The 17,059-nt window shown below is 42.1% G+C and overlaps 1 protein-coding gene across 7 annotated transcripts in view; it reads left to right on the forward strand.

Moving 5' to 3' along the window:
- ICE1 (interactor of little elongation complex ELL subunit 1) overlaps positions 1-17,059 on the forward strand; it is a 304,724-nt gene that overhangs the window by 50,244 nt on the left and 237,421 nt on the right. For all 7 annotated transcript variants that reach the window (XR_016313265.1, XM_089681035.1, XM_089681038.1 and 4 more), the window contains 2 exons: positions 495-529; positions 11,167-11,185. Coding sequence is in view for 6 of the 7 variants with exons in the window: in XM_089681035.1 (XP_089537161.1) it covers positions 495-529; positions 11,167-11,185 (54 nt within the window). In the remaining variant the exon portion in view is untranslated. The remainder of the gene's footprint in view (positions 1-494; positions 530-11,166; positions 11,186-17,059) is intronic.

The following is a 17,059-nucleotide window of genomic DNA, read 5'->3' on the forward strand; positions in this document are numbered from 1 at the left end:
TGTACTTGGCATCCTACTACTCCAGGGGGCACAATACCCAGCAGGTGGTTATTTAATGCAGAAGCTAAATGCAGAGAAGAGGATTTTACAGAGTACAGAAAAAATCCAATTTCTACCTGGAAAATACTTTCTCCAAAAGGAATCATAGTTTCAAAGTTAACCACAGTGAGTGCTTTTGCAAAAATAACTTTTCTTTGTGATTTGTTGCTTTTCTGCAGGTTTGTGATGCACGCTATCTTAGTATTTTATACCTGCATTTTGTAATGTCTTGCAATCAATAAATATGGCCCAAATGTATTTTTTTTTAGCATCTGTTTTTTTGTGTCTCCTGTATGTTTTATAGTCCATGAAACATGAGACTTTAACATCACAATTGTTGAAATATCTAGGAATTGTTATTGCTGAACATATGTATGTAATTTATATTTTTCATGTTCTTTCACTCCATCTTTACTTTAAAATAATTTTTGAAATTTTTCTTTTTACTTTTGCAGCCACCTGCTTGCCGAGTATCAAAAGAAGTGTGATGATATCCTTTACGTAAAATAATTTCTCATGAAAAGTGTTTGCATTGAATTGGCAATTTTGGAATATTTAAACTATTTTTGCAACTCCTATTGTAGTATTAAACAGTGTAATGAGACGATAGCACCCAAATTTGGTTTCACTTTTGGCTCCATGCATACCAGCATTCCTGTAATTGCACAGTTTGTGAGCAGTGCTGATTAAAGAAAAATATATTCATATAGCCTTAGTGCTTTAACATTGAAAATTTAACCAGCTCACATACATCGCTAAACCCATTAAAAAGGTGCCAAATATGATGCAAGTAAAACTCATGAGGGGGAAAAAACACTGGTGCCCATCTAATTATTTGTTTGGAACGATCTTAGTGACCTTAATGAAGCCATGGCAATGGCTAAACATTTTGGAATTAGGCTTGCAGTGCATTTTGTTTAGTCCCTTTTGTAAATAATTATTGCTTTGCTCATCTGGGGAGATCATTGTTTATGCAGTGGGGATGAACTTGATGTATAGTGGGGCCATCCAATATTTTTCTCCCTTCGTCTTCCTTATGATTAGACTGACCTAGGGCTAGTTGATCAATATGAGTTTTGTTTTCAGACTCTGATTCTATGTTTTAAACATGGAAGAATGAAAGATTTTGATGAGGTCCTGAATCTGTATGTGATCTGAACATTAAATTGTTACAGGAAGATATGCAAGATCAGACATTTGTGCTGTGTGTGGTGGTTTATGTAAGGATATATTTTATTTATAAAGGGCGTGTCCCTTTCCCTTAGATGAAATATTACAGTGCCTCCAGCCGTTAAAATACGGCAAATATTTAGTAAACCAATAATTTGGACACCTTGATAATTTGATCACCACTTATTATTATACCTCGAATTCTTTTAGCCAATATGATTTCGTACCATACACACAAAATTTGCCTTATAATAGATAAATATAAAAATTTATTTATGTACAAAAATTATATATATATTAACACAAAACGCAAAAGACTGGTGATAAATGAACATTGGTACACACAATCAAAAATATATCCTACCAATGTAAGACACAATAATAAGGTCTCTGACTAATTACATCAATATCACACTTTTTAAATGATCTGATTATTTAATTAAATTTATTAATAATTAATAATTTCGAATATCTCAAAGGTTATATTCTCACAAGCCGTGGCCATAGGATTGCAAGAAGCAAGCCCTTGATATATGATACTCTGGTTATTAATATTCAATAAATTATGAAATATGAAAAAAAAATTATACTATGGCAACAAACAATTTTTTTACAGTAAAACAGGATCTCTCTACATATATCTAACTACCCAATATTGTTGTGATACACTAAGATAATTTTATGATTCCACACCACAGAGAAAATAGGTAATACAAAATCAAATAAACAATCTCACCGCACCCGGCATTCAGACTAGGCAACTCTCCCGTGGATTTAGCTGGCAGTGGAACGCCTTTAGACTGATATTATAGGGCAAGTGATAGGTATTCAGTATGGGAAAATGTAGGAAGTTATAAGGATAGAGGTTTAGAAATTTAGTAAAGTTTTAGGAAGTTTGAAAGTATGGAAGAGTAGTTATTCAGCAGAGATCTTCTTCAGTCAGGTTTTCTTTTGCTGCGGTCTTTTCTTTTGATGAGTTTTTCTTGATGAGGTCTTCTGATGAGGTTTTTTTTCATGAGGTTTTTCCTTTGTTAAAGGTACAAGGGCTTTTATATCCACTAATCCATTGTTCTAAGATACCTTCCCACCAGGCTTCTTGATTGGCTAGTTGAGAAATGTGTGTACATAAGCTATTTCTCACCTGCCCGCCAGGTGGCGGTCATGTATCATAGAACAATTTGAGTATTTGAGATGACTCATACCTCGGGTGGAATCTTAAGGTAATTTCAGGGATCAAATATACGTCTTTTTCCAGATATAAGTGATCATACCTATAATATTCTAAATAGGGACCATGGAATATAGGTGTATATTCAGTTATTCCTTCTTGAAATACCATCCTGTTTGTTTCCTGATAAGACATGTAACTGATGCTAGTTTATAATACATCTTACTTTCTATCATCTCAATACTCAAGTTAGTGATATATAGTTCCCATTGCTGAATATTTAGTGGTGTGTAAAATCCATAACATCTCATTTATAATATGTTTTTGTAATATATCTTTGTAATTATATACAGTCAATTTTTAGGCTTAAATGTCCTGAATTTCACCTCTTTGTTTTAGAATCAACATTTTCTATGTGTAGGGAAAAACTCTTTGTTTGCCTGGCTCTTGTATTGGAATCACGGTAAACAACTGTTAATGCTTTCACCCTTGGTGAACAATAGTATATTGTAATAGTTTCAGAGGTCTGTTAGTTCATCACACTCTGCAAGTTTTGGTTAAGCTTTCAACCAGTTGAGTTCCCGTCTCATTATTGTTAAAATGTTTGAAAGTCGAAGTCCTATCTGGCTATTTGTTTGACTTTCTGTATATGCATTCTTCTCAACCTCAATATACAAATAGTCCTTGTTGACAGTCCACACAGTCTTATTGTCTTGGAAAAGTCTTACTTCCCCCATTCTCTCCATTTCTTTAACTAGAATCCTTGAGGGTTCAACCAAGACAAAATTAACTCTTAGCATCCGGCTATACTGAGCTGTTTGTCATATAATATTATGTCTTGATAAAGTCATATTTTTGAGACATAATTCAAAAGGTCCACAACATGTGGCAATGGCTAAGTACTGGTTTAGAATGGTATTTTTACTGGGGTTAGATTTTTGTTAATTGGTTCATGATGCATAAAGTAAGATAAACCCACTCTTAGTCCACCAAAAAAGTGCAGCTCCTAACTGTGTCTAAATACTGGACCTAAATATCAAAGGGTATGTTCACTTTTAAATAAAAAAAATATATAAATACAAATTATTTTGCAGGTAAAATATGCTATTATTATTTTTATTTTATTTATTAATTTTTTTTGTTTTCTTTTTTAGGGACCTGTAAAGCATTGCACCCATGATCAGTAGACCGTGGGTTTAATGCCATGGTCCTGCAGTCTATGTATCTGTCTGCCCGTGCCTCTGATCCTGGCAGGCAGTTACACTTCGACAAGAAGCTTAGTGAATTACCTAGAGCAACCAACAGTGCTCTGGTAGTTTATTGAGAACTACAAGTCAACAGCTGCAAAGGCTGTTGGGACTTGTAATTTTTCCCATTCACAGAACAGTATAAATGAATGACACGGCCAGGTGTTCGTTTCACTTTTCCATGTGAAAAATATAAATTTTTGCAATTTATTGTCTTCTGTAGTCTACAGGTTATGTTGATAATTATTGCAGAAAGATTTGTGTTTCACATGATTTCTGATGGGCAATTTACTTCCATGGCAATTGCCCTATAATTGCCATCCAAATCTATAGTATGAAGATAAAGAATGTACCTGTCACAAGGATTAAAGTAGTTGTAAAGGCAGAAGGTTTTTTTTACCTTATTGCATTCTATGCAGTAAGGTGAAACAAAAAAACCTTGTGCATGCAGCTTCCCCCGCAGCCCCCCTAAAATCTTTCCTGAGCCCAATCTCAATGCAACAGTGTGAATGGGAGCCGAGGCTCTCTCGGTTCTCTTGTTCCTCATTGGCTCAGGCACAGCAGCAGGAGCCATTGCCTCCTGCTGCTGTCAAGCAGTCAGTACCGAGGAGTGATGGGTGGGGCCATACCTTAGCCCAATCTCAATCCAACAATGTGTATGGGAGCCAAGCTCTCTCAGCTCTCGCTCCTCATTGGCTCCTGCTGCTGTCAATCAGAGGCAGTGACAAGGAGTGGGTGGTGGGGCCGAGCTTTGTTCTGTGTGTTCTACGGACACACATAGCAGGGCTCAGCAGTGAGCATGCATGATTGCCCCTGTAGCAAATGGCCGGCAGGGGCCCCCAGAAGAGAAGGATCAGGGCTGCTGTATGCAAAACCATTGCACAGAGCAGATTGGTAAAACATGTTTGTTATTTTAAATACAAAAAAAAAAGTGTTACAATCACTTTAAGCTATGATGATGCTCAGCAAGGTTAATTTAAACTTGCTTCAATGGTAACACACATTAAACACTGCTTCAAAATGCTTTTTCTCTTGTGTTCATTGATGGACATTTTTTCTTTATTCATTACCAAATAGGGTTTTATAGCCACATCTACAGGAGTAGGACACTAGGCAAGATACAAACTTGACACCTCCTATGGGAGCATAAAACCCCCTCACTACTATAGGCCTCCAGTCATTTCTGCCTAGTGTCTCAGGCGTATGGACATGTCTCTTTTGCTAGGACTTTTTGTCCCATGACATTTTTTTCTTTTTCATTTTTCTCTGGAATTTAAATTTTTTTTGTGGAAATCTTCTATCAACAACAGTCAGGCTGGGCAACGGGCTGGATAATCTAGTCACCCCAGTCTGACCAGCGTGCGCAGAGCGCTAGCTCCGCGCTCTGTCAGCCATGACTATGCCCCATCCTGGACTAGGGCGACCAGCAAGTTAAATATCTCATGGGGACGCACATGGCCAGGTGCCTGTAGTCTATGTCACTGTTACCCTGGCCTGGTTGCTGGTCGGTCCTTCTTAGGATGCCTCCTTCCCCTGGTATGGTCATCCCTTTCCTCATGGCTACCATGAAGCACTTGGCTGGTCAGGTGGATATGTATTCCCTCTCCTTTGCAGCCTGCTGAGTGATCCTGCAGCCTCCACATGGACAGTCACTGCCATCTTGCCTGAGAATTTGATCACCTCCTTCCTGGGTTGTATGGGCCTAAGACTGCGGGCAGCTACAGTCAGGTCCATAAATATTGGGACATCGACACAATTCTAAAATTTTTGGCTCTATACACCACCACAATGGATTTGAAATGAAACAAACAAGATGTGCTTTAACTGCAGACTGTCAGCTTTAATTTGAGGGTATTTACATCCAAATCAGATGAACGGTGTAGGTATTACAACAGTTTGCATATGTGCCTCCCACTTGTTAAGGGACCAAAAGTAATGGGACAGAATAATAATCATAAATCAAACTTTCACTTTTTAATACTTGGTTGCAAATCCTTTGCAGTCAATTACAGCCTGAAGTCTGGAACGCATAGACATCACCAGCTTTTGCAGTATGCTTTGGGTCATTGTCCATCTGCACTGTGAAGCGGTGTCCAATGAGTTCTGAAGCATTTGGCTGACTATGTGCAGATAATATTGCCCGAAACACTTCAGAATTCATCCTGCTGCTTTTGTCAGCAGTCACATCATCAATAAATACAAGAGAACCAGTTCCATTGGCAGCCATACATGCCCACGCCATGACACTACCACCACCATGCTTCACTGATGAGGTGGTATGCTTAGGATCATGAGCAGTTCCTTTCCTTCTCCATACTCTTCTCTTCCCATCACTCTGGTACAAGTTGATCTTGGTCTCATCTGTCCATAGGATGTTGTTCCAGAACTGTGAAGGCTTTTTTAGATGTCGTTTGGCAAACTCTAATCTGGCCTTCCTGTTTTTGAGGCTCACCAATGGTTTACATCTTGTGGTGAACCCTCTGTATTCACTCTGGTGAAGTCTTCTCTTGATTGTTGACTTTGACACACATACACCTACCTCCTGGAGAGTGTTCTTGATCTGGCCAACTGTTGTGAAGGGTGTTTTCTTCACCAGGGAAAGAATTCTTCGGTCATCCACCACAGTTGTTTTCCATGGTCTTCCGGGTCTTTTGGTGTTGCTGAGCTCACCGGTGCGCTCCTTCTTTTTAAGGATGTTCCAAACAGTTGTTTTGGCCACGCCTAATGTTTTTGCTATCTCTCTGATGGGTTTGTTTTGTTTTTTCAGCCTAATGATGGCTTGCTTCACTGATAGTGACAGCTCTTTGGATCTCATCTTGAGAGTTGACAGCAACAGATTCCAAATGCAAATAGCACACTTGAAATGAACTCTAGACCTTTTATCTGCTCACTGTAATTGGGATAATGAGGGAATAACACACACCTGGCCATGGAACAGCTGAGAAGCCAATTGTCCCATTACTTTTGGTCCCTTAACAAGTGGGAGGCACAAATGCAAACTGTTGTAATTCCTACACCGTTCACCTGATTTGGATGTAAATACCCTCAAATTAAAGCTGACAGTCTGCAGTTAAAGCACATCTTGTTTGTTTAATTTCAAATCCATTGTGGTGGTGTATAGAGCCAAAAATGTTAGAATTGTGTCGATGTCCCAATATTTATGGACCTGACTGTATGTCTCGGCCTATGCTTAGGCTCAGTCCCAGGATTTGCTGGGGGCTGTTGCATTGTCCTCTGGGGTACTGGTCTAGCCACCCTTCTGGGTGTCTGTCAGGTAGCCTCCCCATGTACTGGGTTGACGGGTAGCCTTGTCATGGCGAGCCTGCTTGGCTCATCTAACTACCTAACAGGGTGGTCATTGGCCCCATATATCTCTTTGTGCATGGCTCCTTGAGGTGACCCTTTTGCTGCGATGGACATTCCTCTCTGGGGGGGAAGATTTCCCTAGGCCTAAGCTCTACAGGCCACAGTGGGTCCTGCAGTGGGAGCCACCACTTTAACCTCCCTAGCAATCTGATTAGGTCCATATTTCTGTGCTCAAAGCGGTACATTTTTTTGCATGGAAATATGTATTTTTTTTTTATTGTAGGCCTGTAGTTTTTAGGAATAACTCAATGAAATCTGTCCGAACAAGAGTCTAGTAAACATCCCGGGTATGGTAAAATTTTGAAACACGAAATTACAAATTATAATTTAATAAATAATCATAAAAAATAATATAAATTTAATTCAAGAATATAATCAAACCAAAAACACTGAAATTTGAAATATAGCGCCAAGTACGCACATCACTGAGCAAACTCGCAAAATCGTTTTCAGTGTCTGACAAATTTCCCCACGAATCATCATTCAATTCTGCAAGTAGTTCTAATTTACCATCGCTGTTCTCTAGCTGGTCTAAAACCGCTTTTGACCTAAAGGGACGCTTTTTGGACACCATGGACAGTTCTCAGTTTCCAGGCAGAAAGAACAGTAAATATGCAGGCAGGGCACAGGATAAAGCACTAGGGACAAAATGTATGTGAAATGGTTTGATACAGTAATGTTTTATTATGTGAATTTAGTGAATGTCACTTTTGCAATTTTCAAATTTCCCACTAGTTCCGTCCCCGTACGTCCCGACGTCGCAGGGAACGGAATCCAGAAGACAGATGCCGGCATCGGCCAGAGGACATTGCCAGGGACACTGCAGGAGGGACATCGCTGGAGCGCAGGACAAGGTAAGTGCAGAAGAGATCCCGGAGCAACGCTGCAAGGTATTCCCAAGTGTAGCTCGGGGTTAACGCTTGTGGTGCTGAAACTTTACCCCGAGCTACACTCAGGAATACCTCCAGGGAGGTTAAGGATCCTGCTGTCCACAGGGGCAGAGGTTATGGGCTGTTCTAGGTGCTCCTGTGCTGAGTTAGTGCTATGGACTAGGTTATCCAAGGTTCTAGTGTTCCAGTCGCTCCCAATGGACTGGGGGTCTGCGTCCAGCTTGGCTGAATACTCTGGTGCCCAGGCGTATGTAGTTTGGAGGACCTCTTGGTCCAGAGCTTGACATTTCTTTGTAGAGAGCCCCTGGTTGCAGCTCCACTTCCCTCTGAGCTTCCACTTCGGCGGGTCCTTTGGCTCCAATAGAGGTCGGCTGACCAGACTTCCAAAGAGGCATTGGCAGAACTGTCCTTCTGGGGGGGCCATCTTTTTTGAGCTTCACTGGAAGACTTTGTCAGGACCCTTAGAGGTGGCAGAGTTCCTTTTCTTCTGTGCTCAGAAGGGGAAGGAACCATGTCCTATGGCTGGGCCGGCCTTTACAGCGCATATGTAGATATTTTGTTCCCCTGGGTCCTCGGGTCAGGGGTTCCAAACCCTTTAGGACTCTCATGAGTTGTACCAAGTGCTCATATCGCCCAAGTAGCCTTTCAAGCCAGTGCAGACATGAAGGTTTGCTTCCATCATTTTCCAGGACGGGTGGTGGCCTTCGCTGGTTCTCAGGCATGTGGACGTTCCTCATCCCTAAGTGGATACTCAGAATGATTCTGTTACATTCGGCTACAAATTAGAGCTTCCTTCCTTTCCACCTGGCAGGCCTCCCTTGCCCTCTATGGCCATTGTCTACGCTCCCGGGGTTCTATGTGGGGCTGTGCAGGACCTGCTCCTTAGAGGAGTGCTTTTTCATTGCCCGGATTTAGGGGTTTTTACCCCGATCTGTTCACAGTTTCCATGACTGAGTTTGCCTGAGCCTGGGTCTCAAGGACCCGAATGCTTTTGTGCAGAATCCTCAATTCAAAATAGAACCCATTTGCTCGGTGGTGGCCTCCCGTCACTAGGGGGATTTTCTGGCTTCTATGGCCATCGAGGATGTTTACCTGCACATTCCCATCTGTGAGAGCCATTAGTGTTTCCTGCGCTTTGCTATTGGGGACACGCATTACTAATGTGTGGCACTGTCCCTCGACCAATGTCCTTGTCTCGGTCCTGGCCCTGCGGAGTCAACAAGGGACTGCTGTAGTTGGTTTCCTAGACAAAGTGCTGCAGGGGGCAACGACCTGCTGGTCAGTGGGGACGGGGTCACTATGTTTTCCCTGGCGAGCATATTATCTCAGGGTGAGTAGTCCCTGCTCCGGAGATTCCATCAGCTCTCCCTTTGTTGGGGGACACCAATCGTGGATCTTCTGGTGTACTTCCTTAACCAGATGGTTCCAAGGTTCATGTCAAGCTTGTTTGGTTTCTCTGGCAGACAAGATGGACGCCTCTTTAAGGTGCTGTGGGATCAGTACTATCTGATCTGCACCTTTTTGCCCCTCCAACCACTGCCACCTCTACAACGCAGGATGGAGGCGTTAAGGATCCTGGTCATCCGGGTGGCTCCAGACTGGGCTCACCATCTGTGGTGGCGCACATTCCCTAGCGGCTGCCTCTATAGGAGGACCCTATCTCAGGGGTTAGTGTTCCACCCTGCCTTACTGTCGCTGGCTGCACTGCACTTTTTGTTTTTTTTTTTTTTTGTTTTTTTTTTACCTTTGGTCTTGGAAGTCAGGTTTTGAAGGACCGGGGGTTTTCTGGTTTGGTGCTTCTGATTATATACTGTCTGCTCATAGGTCTACCTCCCAGTTTTTTCTCCATTGGTTTGTTTTCCCACCCCTCATGGCACTGCTTGGGGACATCCCTATTTGGTAATGGATAAAGAAGTGTCTGTGTCCGTCAATGAGCATAAGAGAAAAGGGATTTTTTTTTTTTTTTTTTTTTTTTTGTTACTGCAAAATCCCTTTCTCTGAGTACATTGACTGATACAGCACCCACTGCTCTATGGCGTTTCTCCTTTGACACTGCTTATGACTGACTGGACGCCTATAGCAGAGAGGGGTTTTATGCTCAGAAAGGACTGCCCATAGGAGGTGCCCAGTGTCCTACTCCGGTAGGTGGGGCTATAAAACCCTGTTTGGTAATGGATAAAGAAGAAGTGGCTGTGTCTGTCATTGAACTCCGAGATATAGATTTTACGGTGAGTAACAAAAACTCCTGCATTTTTTAATGTTTTTTGTTAATGCTTCTGTCATGCTTTAATGAAGCTTGGCAACTGCTGTGTGTGTGTGTTGATTTTCTATTTGTGTTAATGAGGTCCAGTAAAATCCCAGCTCGGTAGTAACCCCCCCCCTTCCCCACTCAGGAGATCCCCAGCTCATTAATACCCCTACTCAGCAGATCCCCAGCTCAGTGGTACCATCGTTCAGCAGATTTGCAGCTTATTATTGTCCTCATTTGGCAGATCTCTTGCTGAGTAGTACCCCCAGCTCTGCTGATGCCCCACTCAGTAGTAACCCCGAGCTCTGCTGATTCTTTGGTTTGCTGATCATCCTTTCTCTCTGGACCCCACCCACCTCTCGTTATATTCTCTGCTCCAGTCCCCCAGCTCTGCTGATTCTCTGACGCTCAGTTCTCTCTCTCCAATCCTCTCTCACCTTCCTCTATAGCATTCCCACGTTGCACACCACATGTGCTGTCTGCTAGTTGCTCCTCTCCAGTCCGGACCCTACCACCTTTTTACTGCTCCACGCTATACACCAGATGTGACATTTGCACCGACACTCCCAGAATATATACACATGAACTGGAAGTCACTACTTGTGATGTCTTTCCAGTTTGCTTGTTGGTTTCCTTGTGCATCCTGGAATATCTCATACCTGCAATATCTACAAAACAAAGCGAAGCTAAAGCTGAATAAAAGCCTCTTAAAATCTGCTGGTGCTGTAAGCAAGCTTTGTTATAGACTTCTATGAAGGCTTTGGAGATGTTTTGAAGCACCAACAAAGCAACATTGGGTATAATTTTTTTATGGGGTATACATTCTCAAGCAAATGTAAACCAGCCTGAGGGCAGTTTACATTTTGTAAGGGTGGTAACACTCTTGTGACTTGAAATGTCTACATTCTTCCATAGGACTTCTTGGTATCTGTATGATTTTCACACTAGTTCTAAAATAGCTAATGTATAAAGTTTCAGGCCGACAATCTAAATGATTTATGTTTTCATTTTTGTATTCTTCTTAACGAACGTTAATACATCTAAAAGATGCAGAAAGGTAAGTGAGCCTAGATAGTAATCGGATCTAATTGTATTCTGCAGTTGGTATGGAACATCTAGACAAACCAATGAATAAATATAAGTGAAATTGTCAAAATATTTCTTGTTCTTCCTCAAGTAGCAATAGTAAATCACAAAGTCCTAAGTGTTATGCACATTTATTTGGTATTGTACAAACGTTTTGAACTAATTGTTGATGCTTCTCAAAATGCACGTGTATGGCTTTGAAACATATATGTATTCATAATTATCACATCTGAAGAGTGTTTAAACTGGTTCAATGAAAGCCAACTGTCTGCTAATCTTAAAGACCACTACCATAGTACTTTGACCTGACATATTTAATACAGTACATATTCATATAATAGGGACTTTCAAAGTGCCACATCCAAAAGGATCAAAGAACAAATAAAAGAACCCGGAGAAGAGAACTACTTTTCTACAGCTCCCAAATAAGTACGGACTTATAGGCACACCACAAAATATACACACACACATATATATATATATATATATATATATATATATATATATATGTGTGTGTGTATACATAACATACACACACAGACTAAGTTTATTACAGAAACAGCATAGTAATACATATAAGAAGGGATATCCAGGAAACTATATCTTGGACAGATTAAAACAAATAATAATATGTGTGTGTGTGTGTGTATATATATATATATATATATATATATATATATACACACAGTAATACCTCGGTTCGCGAATTTAATTCGTTCTGCTGGACTTTTCGTATAGTTGAAAATTCGTAAACTGAAACACCGTTTCCCATAGGAATGCATTCAAAACCAAATAATCCATTCCTGAGGTCAGAAAAAAGTCAAAAACAAATCTTATCTGTTCAAAACTCTTTATAAAGTGCACTTTTTAAAGGCATTGATACTGTACAGGCACAGGATTACTCGAGCAATAACATTTCAAACATTCAACTTCAACTTTTAAAGCATCACACATCTTTTAAAACATGGCAAACTTTTCAAACAATTTCAACACTCTGGAGGAGGAGCAGAGCAACTGGGCAGCACTAACGCAAGCAGGTTCTTCTTCATGTCTAGGCTGTTTTAGTAGGAACCTTTCCATTGTCTGCTGCCTCCAGCACCTTTTCAGCATCCATCGGAAAGGGGACATGACGTCCGGTGTCAAAACTGTTCACAAGTCTCTGGGCTAGAGCCTTATCTGGGTGGTGCTGCTGTACTAAAGCCTGTAGGTTTACCCACAGTTGACATGCCTCCTTGAGTTCCCTGGAAGAGAGCTGTTTCTCACTTGTTTCCTCCTCCTCAAATGAGACCCACTCCTCCATTGCCTCTTTCTGCAGTTCCACCAGGTCCTCAGTGGTTAGCTCACGGTTGTGTCCCTCCTCCACCAGCTCGCAGACATCTTCTTCAGTCACCCCCAGCCCCATGGTCCTCCCCAAGGAAACAATCTCCTTCAACACTGTTGACTCTGGTGCAGGTGCAGAAGCATCGGAATCAGGTTTCACAACACAGTCTGGCCACAGGTTGCGCCAAATTGAATTTAGGATTCTATGGCTGACCCTGGCCCAGCCAATGGTGATAATCTGCAGACAGCTCACGATGTCAAAATGGTCTCTCCAAAATTCATGGAGGGTGAGGCTTGATCGATCTGTTATCTCAAAGCATCACCGTAAAAGCTCCCTTGTGTAGAGTTGTTTAAAATTGGAGATGACCTGCTGGTCCATTGGCTGGAGTAGTGGGGTGGTGTTAGGCGGAAGGAACACGACTGTGATGCAGTTAAAGTCCTCCAGCAAGTCTTCCTCGAGGCCTGGAGGATGAGCAGGAGCATTGTCCATGAGCAGCACGGCCGTGAGCCGCAGGTTATTGTCCACAAGGTACTGCTTGACAGCAGGACCAAAAACAAGATTGATCAACTACACAAACAAGAGGCGTGTGACCCAAGCCTTTGGGTTGGACCGCCACAAAACGCTCAACTGCTCCTTCTTCACCTTGTGTTTCTTGAAGACCCGTGGGTTCTCTGAGTGGTAGACTAGCAGGGGCTTGATCTTAAGGTCCCCACTGGCATTAGAGCAGAACAGGAGGGTGAGATGGTCCTTCATCGGCTTGTGGCCAGGCAATGAGGTCTCCTCTTCCGTGATGAAGGTACACTTTGGCATCCTCTTCCAGAAGAGCCCAGTCTCATTGTAGTTGAAGACCTGCTGAGGAAGGTAACCCTCTGAAACCATGACTTCCAGTAGCAAATTCCTCAGCTGCAGTGACTTCCAGTAGCAAACTCCGTAGCAAATTCCTCAGCTGCAGCAACATCAGAACTTGTGGCCTCTCCATGCCTGACCACGCTGGATGGCAGATCTGGTCTTTGAACCTTTCGAACCACCCCCTGCTCGCCTTGAAGCCTTCTGCATCGGCTGACATTCCTGGCTGTTGGTCGAGGAGGTCAGTGTGCAAAGCTTTGGCTTTTTAGCAGATGATCGCCTCGGTCACTGTGTCCCCTGCACGCTGCTTCTCTTCAATCCAGAACAAGAACAACTTTTCGACCTCCTCCAGGACAGGTGGCCGTTGCTTGGAGACCCTGGTGACTCCCTTGGCTGCATCTCTCCCAGTTATCGTCTTTCATCTTTAGGATGGTACCGATTGTGGATGCACTCCTTCCATACTCTTTGGCAAGGTCAGTCAATCGCATACCTCCTTCATGCTTCCTGACGATTTCTTTCTTGACCACCAGCAGAATCATCTCCTTCCTCTTCCCAGCTTCCGCTGCTTTCTTGGGTGCCATGACACCACAGTCACTAAGTGAGCAGAAAATAAAAAAAAATGCTTTACTGTACACCCACACCCAGTCCAAGAGCTCCAAGTCTATCAGTAGCAGGCATGCACAGCACATGAGCTGGCATGGAAACCACCCCACAATGCAAAACACACAGTAGCAGGCATGCACACCACATGAGCTGGCATGGAAACCACCCCACAATGCAGAACACACAGTAAAAGGCATGCAAACGACAAAGCTCACCTCCCTACCTTTCTGCAGATTCCATCATGCATGGTGCTAAACCTCCCAGGCGCAACACCGACTCCAGCATGCACAGAGATATAAACCTCCCAGGCACAATGCATCCTGGGGAAACTTGCTTTTGTATCGCGGTAAAAATTCGTAAACCAAGGCATTATTGTCAATGGATTTTCATTCGTAAACCAAAAGTTCCGTTAACCGAGGCGCACGTAAACCGAGGTATTACTGTGTATATGTGTGTGTGTGTGTATGTGTGTGTATGTATATATATATATATATATATATATATATATTTGTGTATATGTATGTATGTATATATATCTCAGCATAAATTAGCACACCCCTTTTTGAAAAGTAAGATTTTAATCAATATTTCAATGAACAATTTCCTGCATTTTTACAAAACTAGAACATCTGTTTAGCTCGTTAAATGAAAGTAAGGTTAATAATACAACTGATTCCAAAATCTTCAGTTTTACTCAAATTAGTGGATGAAAAAAATAAATACACCTCCCAACAAAAACTACCCCATCGAGTGTTTTGTATGACTTTCATGATTTGGAAGGACAGCACCAAGTCTTCTAGGCATGGAATGAACAAGTTGGAGACATATTGCAACGTCTATCTTTTTACGTTCTTCAAGAACGACTTCTTTTAGAGCCTGAATGCTGGATGGAGAGTCATGCTCAACTTATCTCTTCAGAATTTCCCATAGGTGTTTGATTGGGTTCAGATCAGGAGACATACTTGGCCATTGAATCACTTTCCTCCTGTTCTTCAGAAATGCAACTGTGTGTTTTGGATCATTGTCATGTTGATATAGTGCATGACAATCAAGGGCAGGGAGTGATGGTAGCATCTTATCTTTCAATATAGAGCAGTAGATCTTTGAATTCATGATACCGTCAATGAAATGCAGCTCCCCAACACCAGCAGCACAGATGCAGCCCCACAGAAGGACACTACCACCACGTTTCACTTTGGACATTTTGCATTATTCTTTGTACACCTCTCCTTTGCGAAGCCATACAGTTTTGAAGCCATCAGTTCCAAAAACATTTATCTTGGTCTCATCACTCCAAAGTACAGAGTCCCAGCAGTCTTCTTCTTTTTCAACATGGGCATTGGAAAATTCTTGGCTTTTTTGTGCATGGGCTTTAGGAGAGGCTTCTGTCAGAGCCTGGGATCGAACCTGGGCCTTCTGTGGTGAGAGGCAATGTTTCTTCTCACTGAGCTACCTGGGATGCTGGACAACACTCTGCCTGATCTATTGGACAATCCTGCCTTGTGCCTTGTTTTCTGTTGAACCTTGAACGCCTTGCTCCTCCCATGAACCTCCTGATAAAAGCCATGCCTCTGCATTTCCTCTTTTCCAGATTATTGTGCCTTCCCAGCCAATATCCCGCTTATCGTTCCTGCTGCCGTCTACATCTTCACTACCGACCTTTGGCTTGCTACTGACTACGATTCTGCCTCATCATCTGCTACCATTTGTGACCGACCCTTGGCTAGTGACTGACTCCGCTTCTGTTTGATCCCTAACCTGTTTGATCCGCTATTGGTTTCCAGCTTGCTCATTCCCTGGTGGGGTGATCCTGAGATCTGCGACCTGGTATTAACACGCAGCCAAATCCATCTCCACCACTAGTAGCTCTGGTGAAGACCGGTTAATACACCTCAGATGAGCCTGCGCTATTTCCCAGGGTGACCCGCTGGTGTACTGATCCTGCTGGTTTCAGGTATGCCTTTTACTGCTTTAGCAACTGGTCTCTGAACCTGACCCAGACTGTGACAGCTTCCTTCATGGTCGACACACATGCATGCCATTCCTCTGCAGTGTACGCCGTGTTGTGTCACGGGAAACGATCACCCCAGTTTTGCTTTCTGCTTCTTTAGCTAACTGCAGTGAACTTACATGGCAAGTCTCATTAGAAGACCTCCTGTCGAGATTGCAGTTCTATCTTTGTTAAAATATTGTATCACTTTTGCTAGAGAATTCTGACTGACAAAGCTTTGCTGATCTTCTTGTAGCCTTCACCTTTCTTGTGTAAAGATACTATTTTCTTTCTCTGGCCTTTTGACATTTCTCTTCCATGTGGTGCCATTGCTCACCGCATGAAATGGGAAGGGGTTTTCTTTAAGTAACACCCTTTTATGTCTGCTGGACACCTGTTTTAATGAATAATTAGACTTGCCTGTAGTTGAATTCTTGTTAATTAGGATTTTGTTGTCTAAAATGTATCTTTGCTCCTAAGACTTACAATGGGGTGTATTCATTTTTGCAGCATGGTCTTGAATTAATTTGTTAGGAAAAATACTTTTTGTGTGTGTGCAAATTAACAAATTTTGTTTGCAATCAATGATCCGCATTTGTGGGAGTATTTTGTAGCATCGTGTCCCATAGAAAATGTTGAATCTGAAAGGGAAGTAAAGGCTTTCTGACAAATCTGCTGGGGTGTACGTATTTACGCTGAGCACTGTGTGTGTGTGTGTGTGTGTGTGTGTATATTTATTTATTTTTTCTCTTTACTGTATTGGTATAATAGCTAGCCTGAACTATTGAGCACACATACAGTATGTCTAGTATTCACTGTATATGATCAGGCAATCTTCTCCAAATCCAGATCTGTCAGCGCAGTTCGCAATTAGATAGCTTCCTCAGGACAAGGAGGTATGTAGGTACTAACTAAATATAAACAAAATAATATCAATACATAGAATAACATAGTAAATAAAAAACAATGTCGTATATAGCATATTATATGTAATGGACAGGGTATGCTTTAATAAAGATACTGACCCATGGTATACCTATAGCACTGGTCTGGCAGGCGGATATAGAGGCAGGAAAAAGGGGGGG

Source organism: Staurois parvus, unplaced genomic scaffold (genome assembly GCF_062004578.1).
Source record: "Staurois parvus isolate SC_StPar_1 unplaced genomic scaffold, SC_StPar_1.0 ptg000257l, whole genome shotgun sequence".
Classification (NCBI taxonomy): Eukaryota; Metazoa; Chordata; class Amphibia; order Anura; family Ranidae; genus Staurois; species Staurois parvus.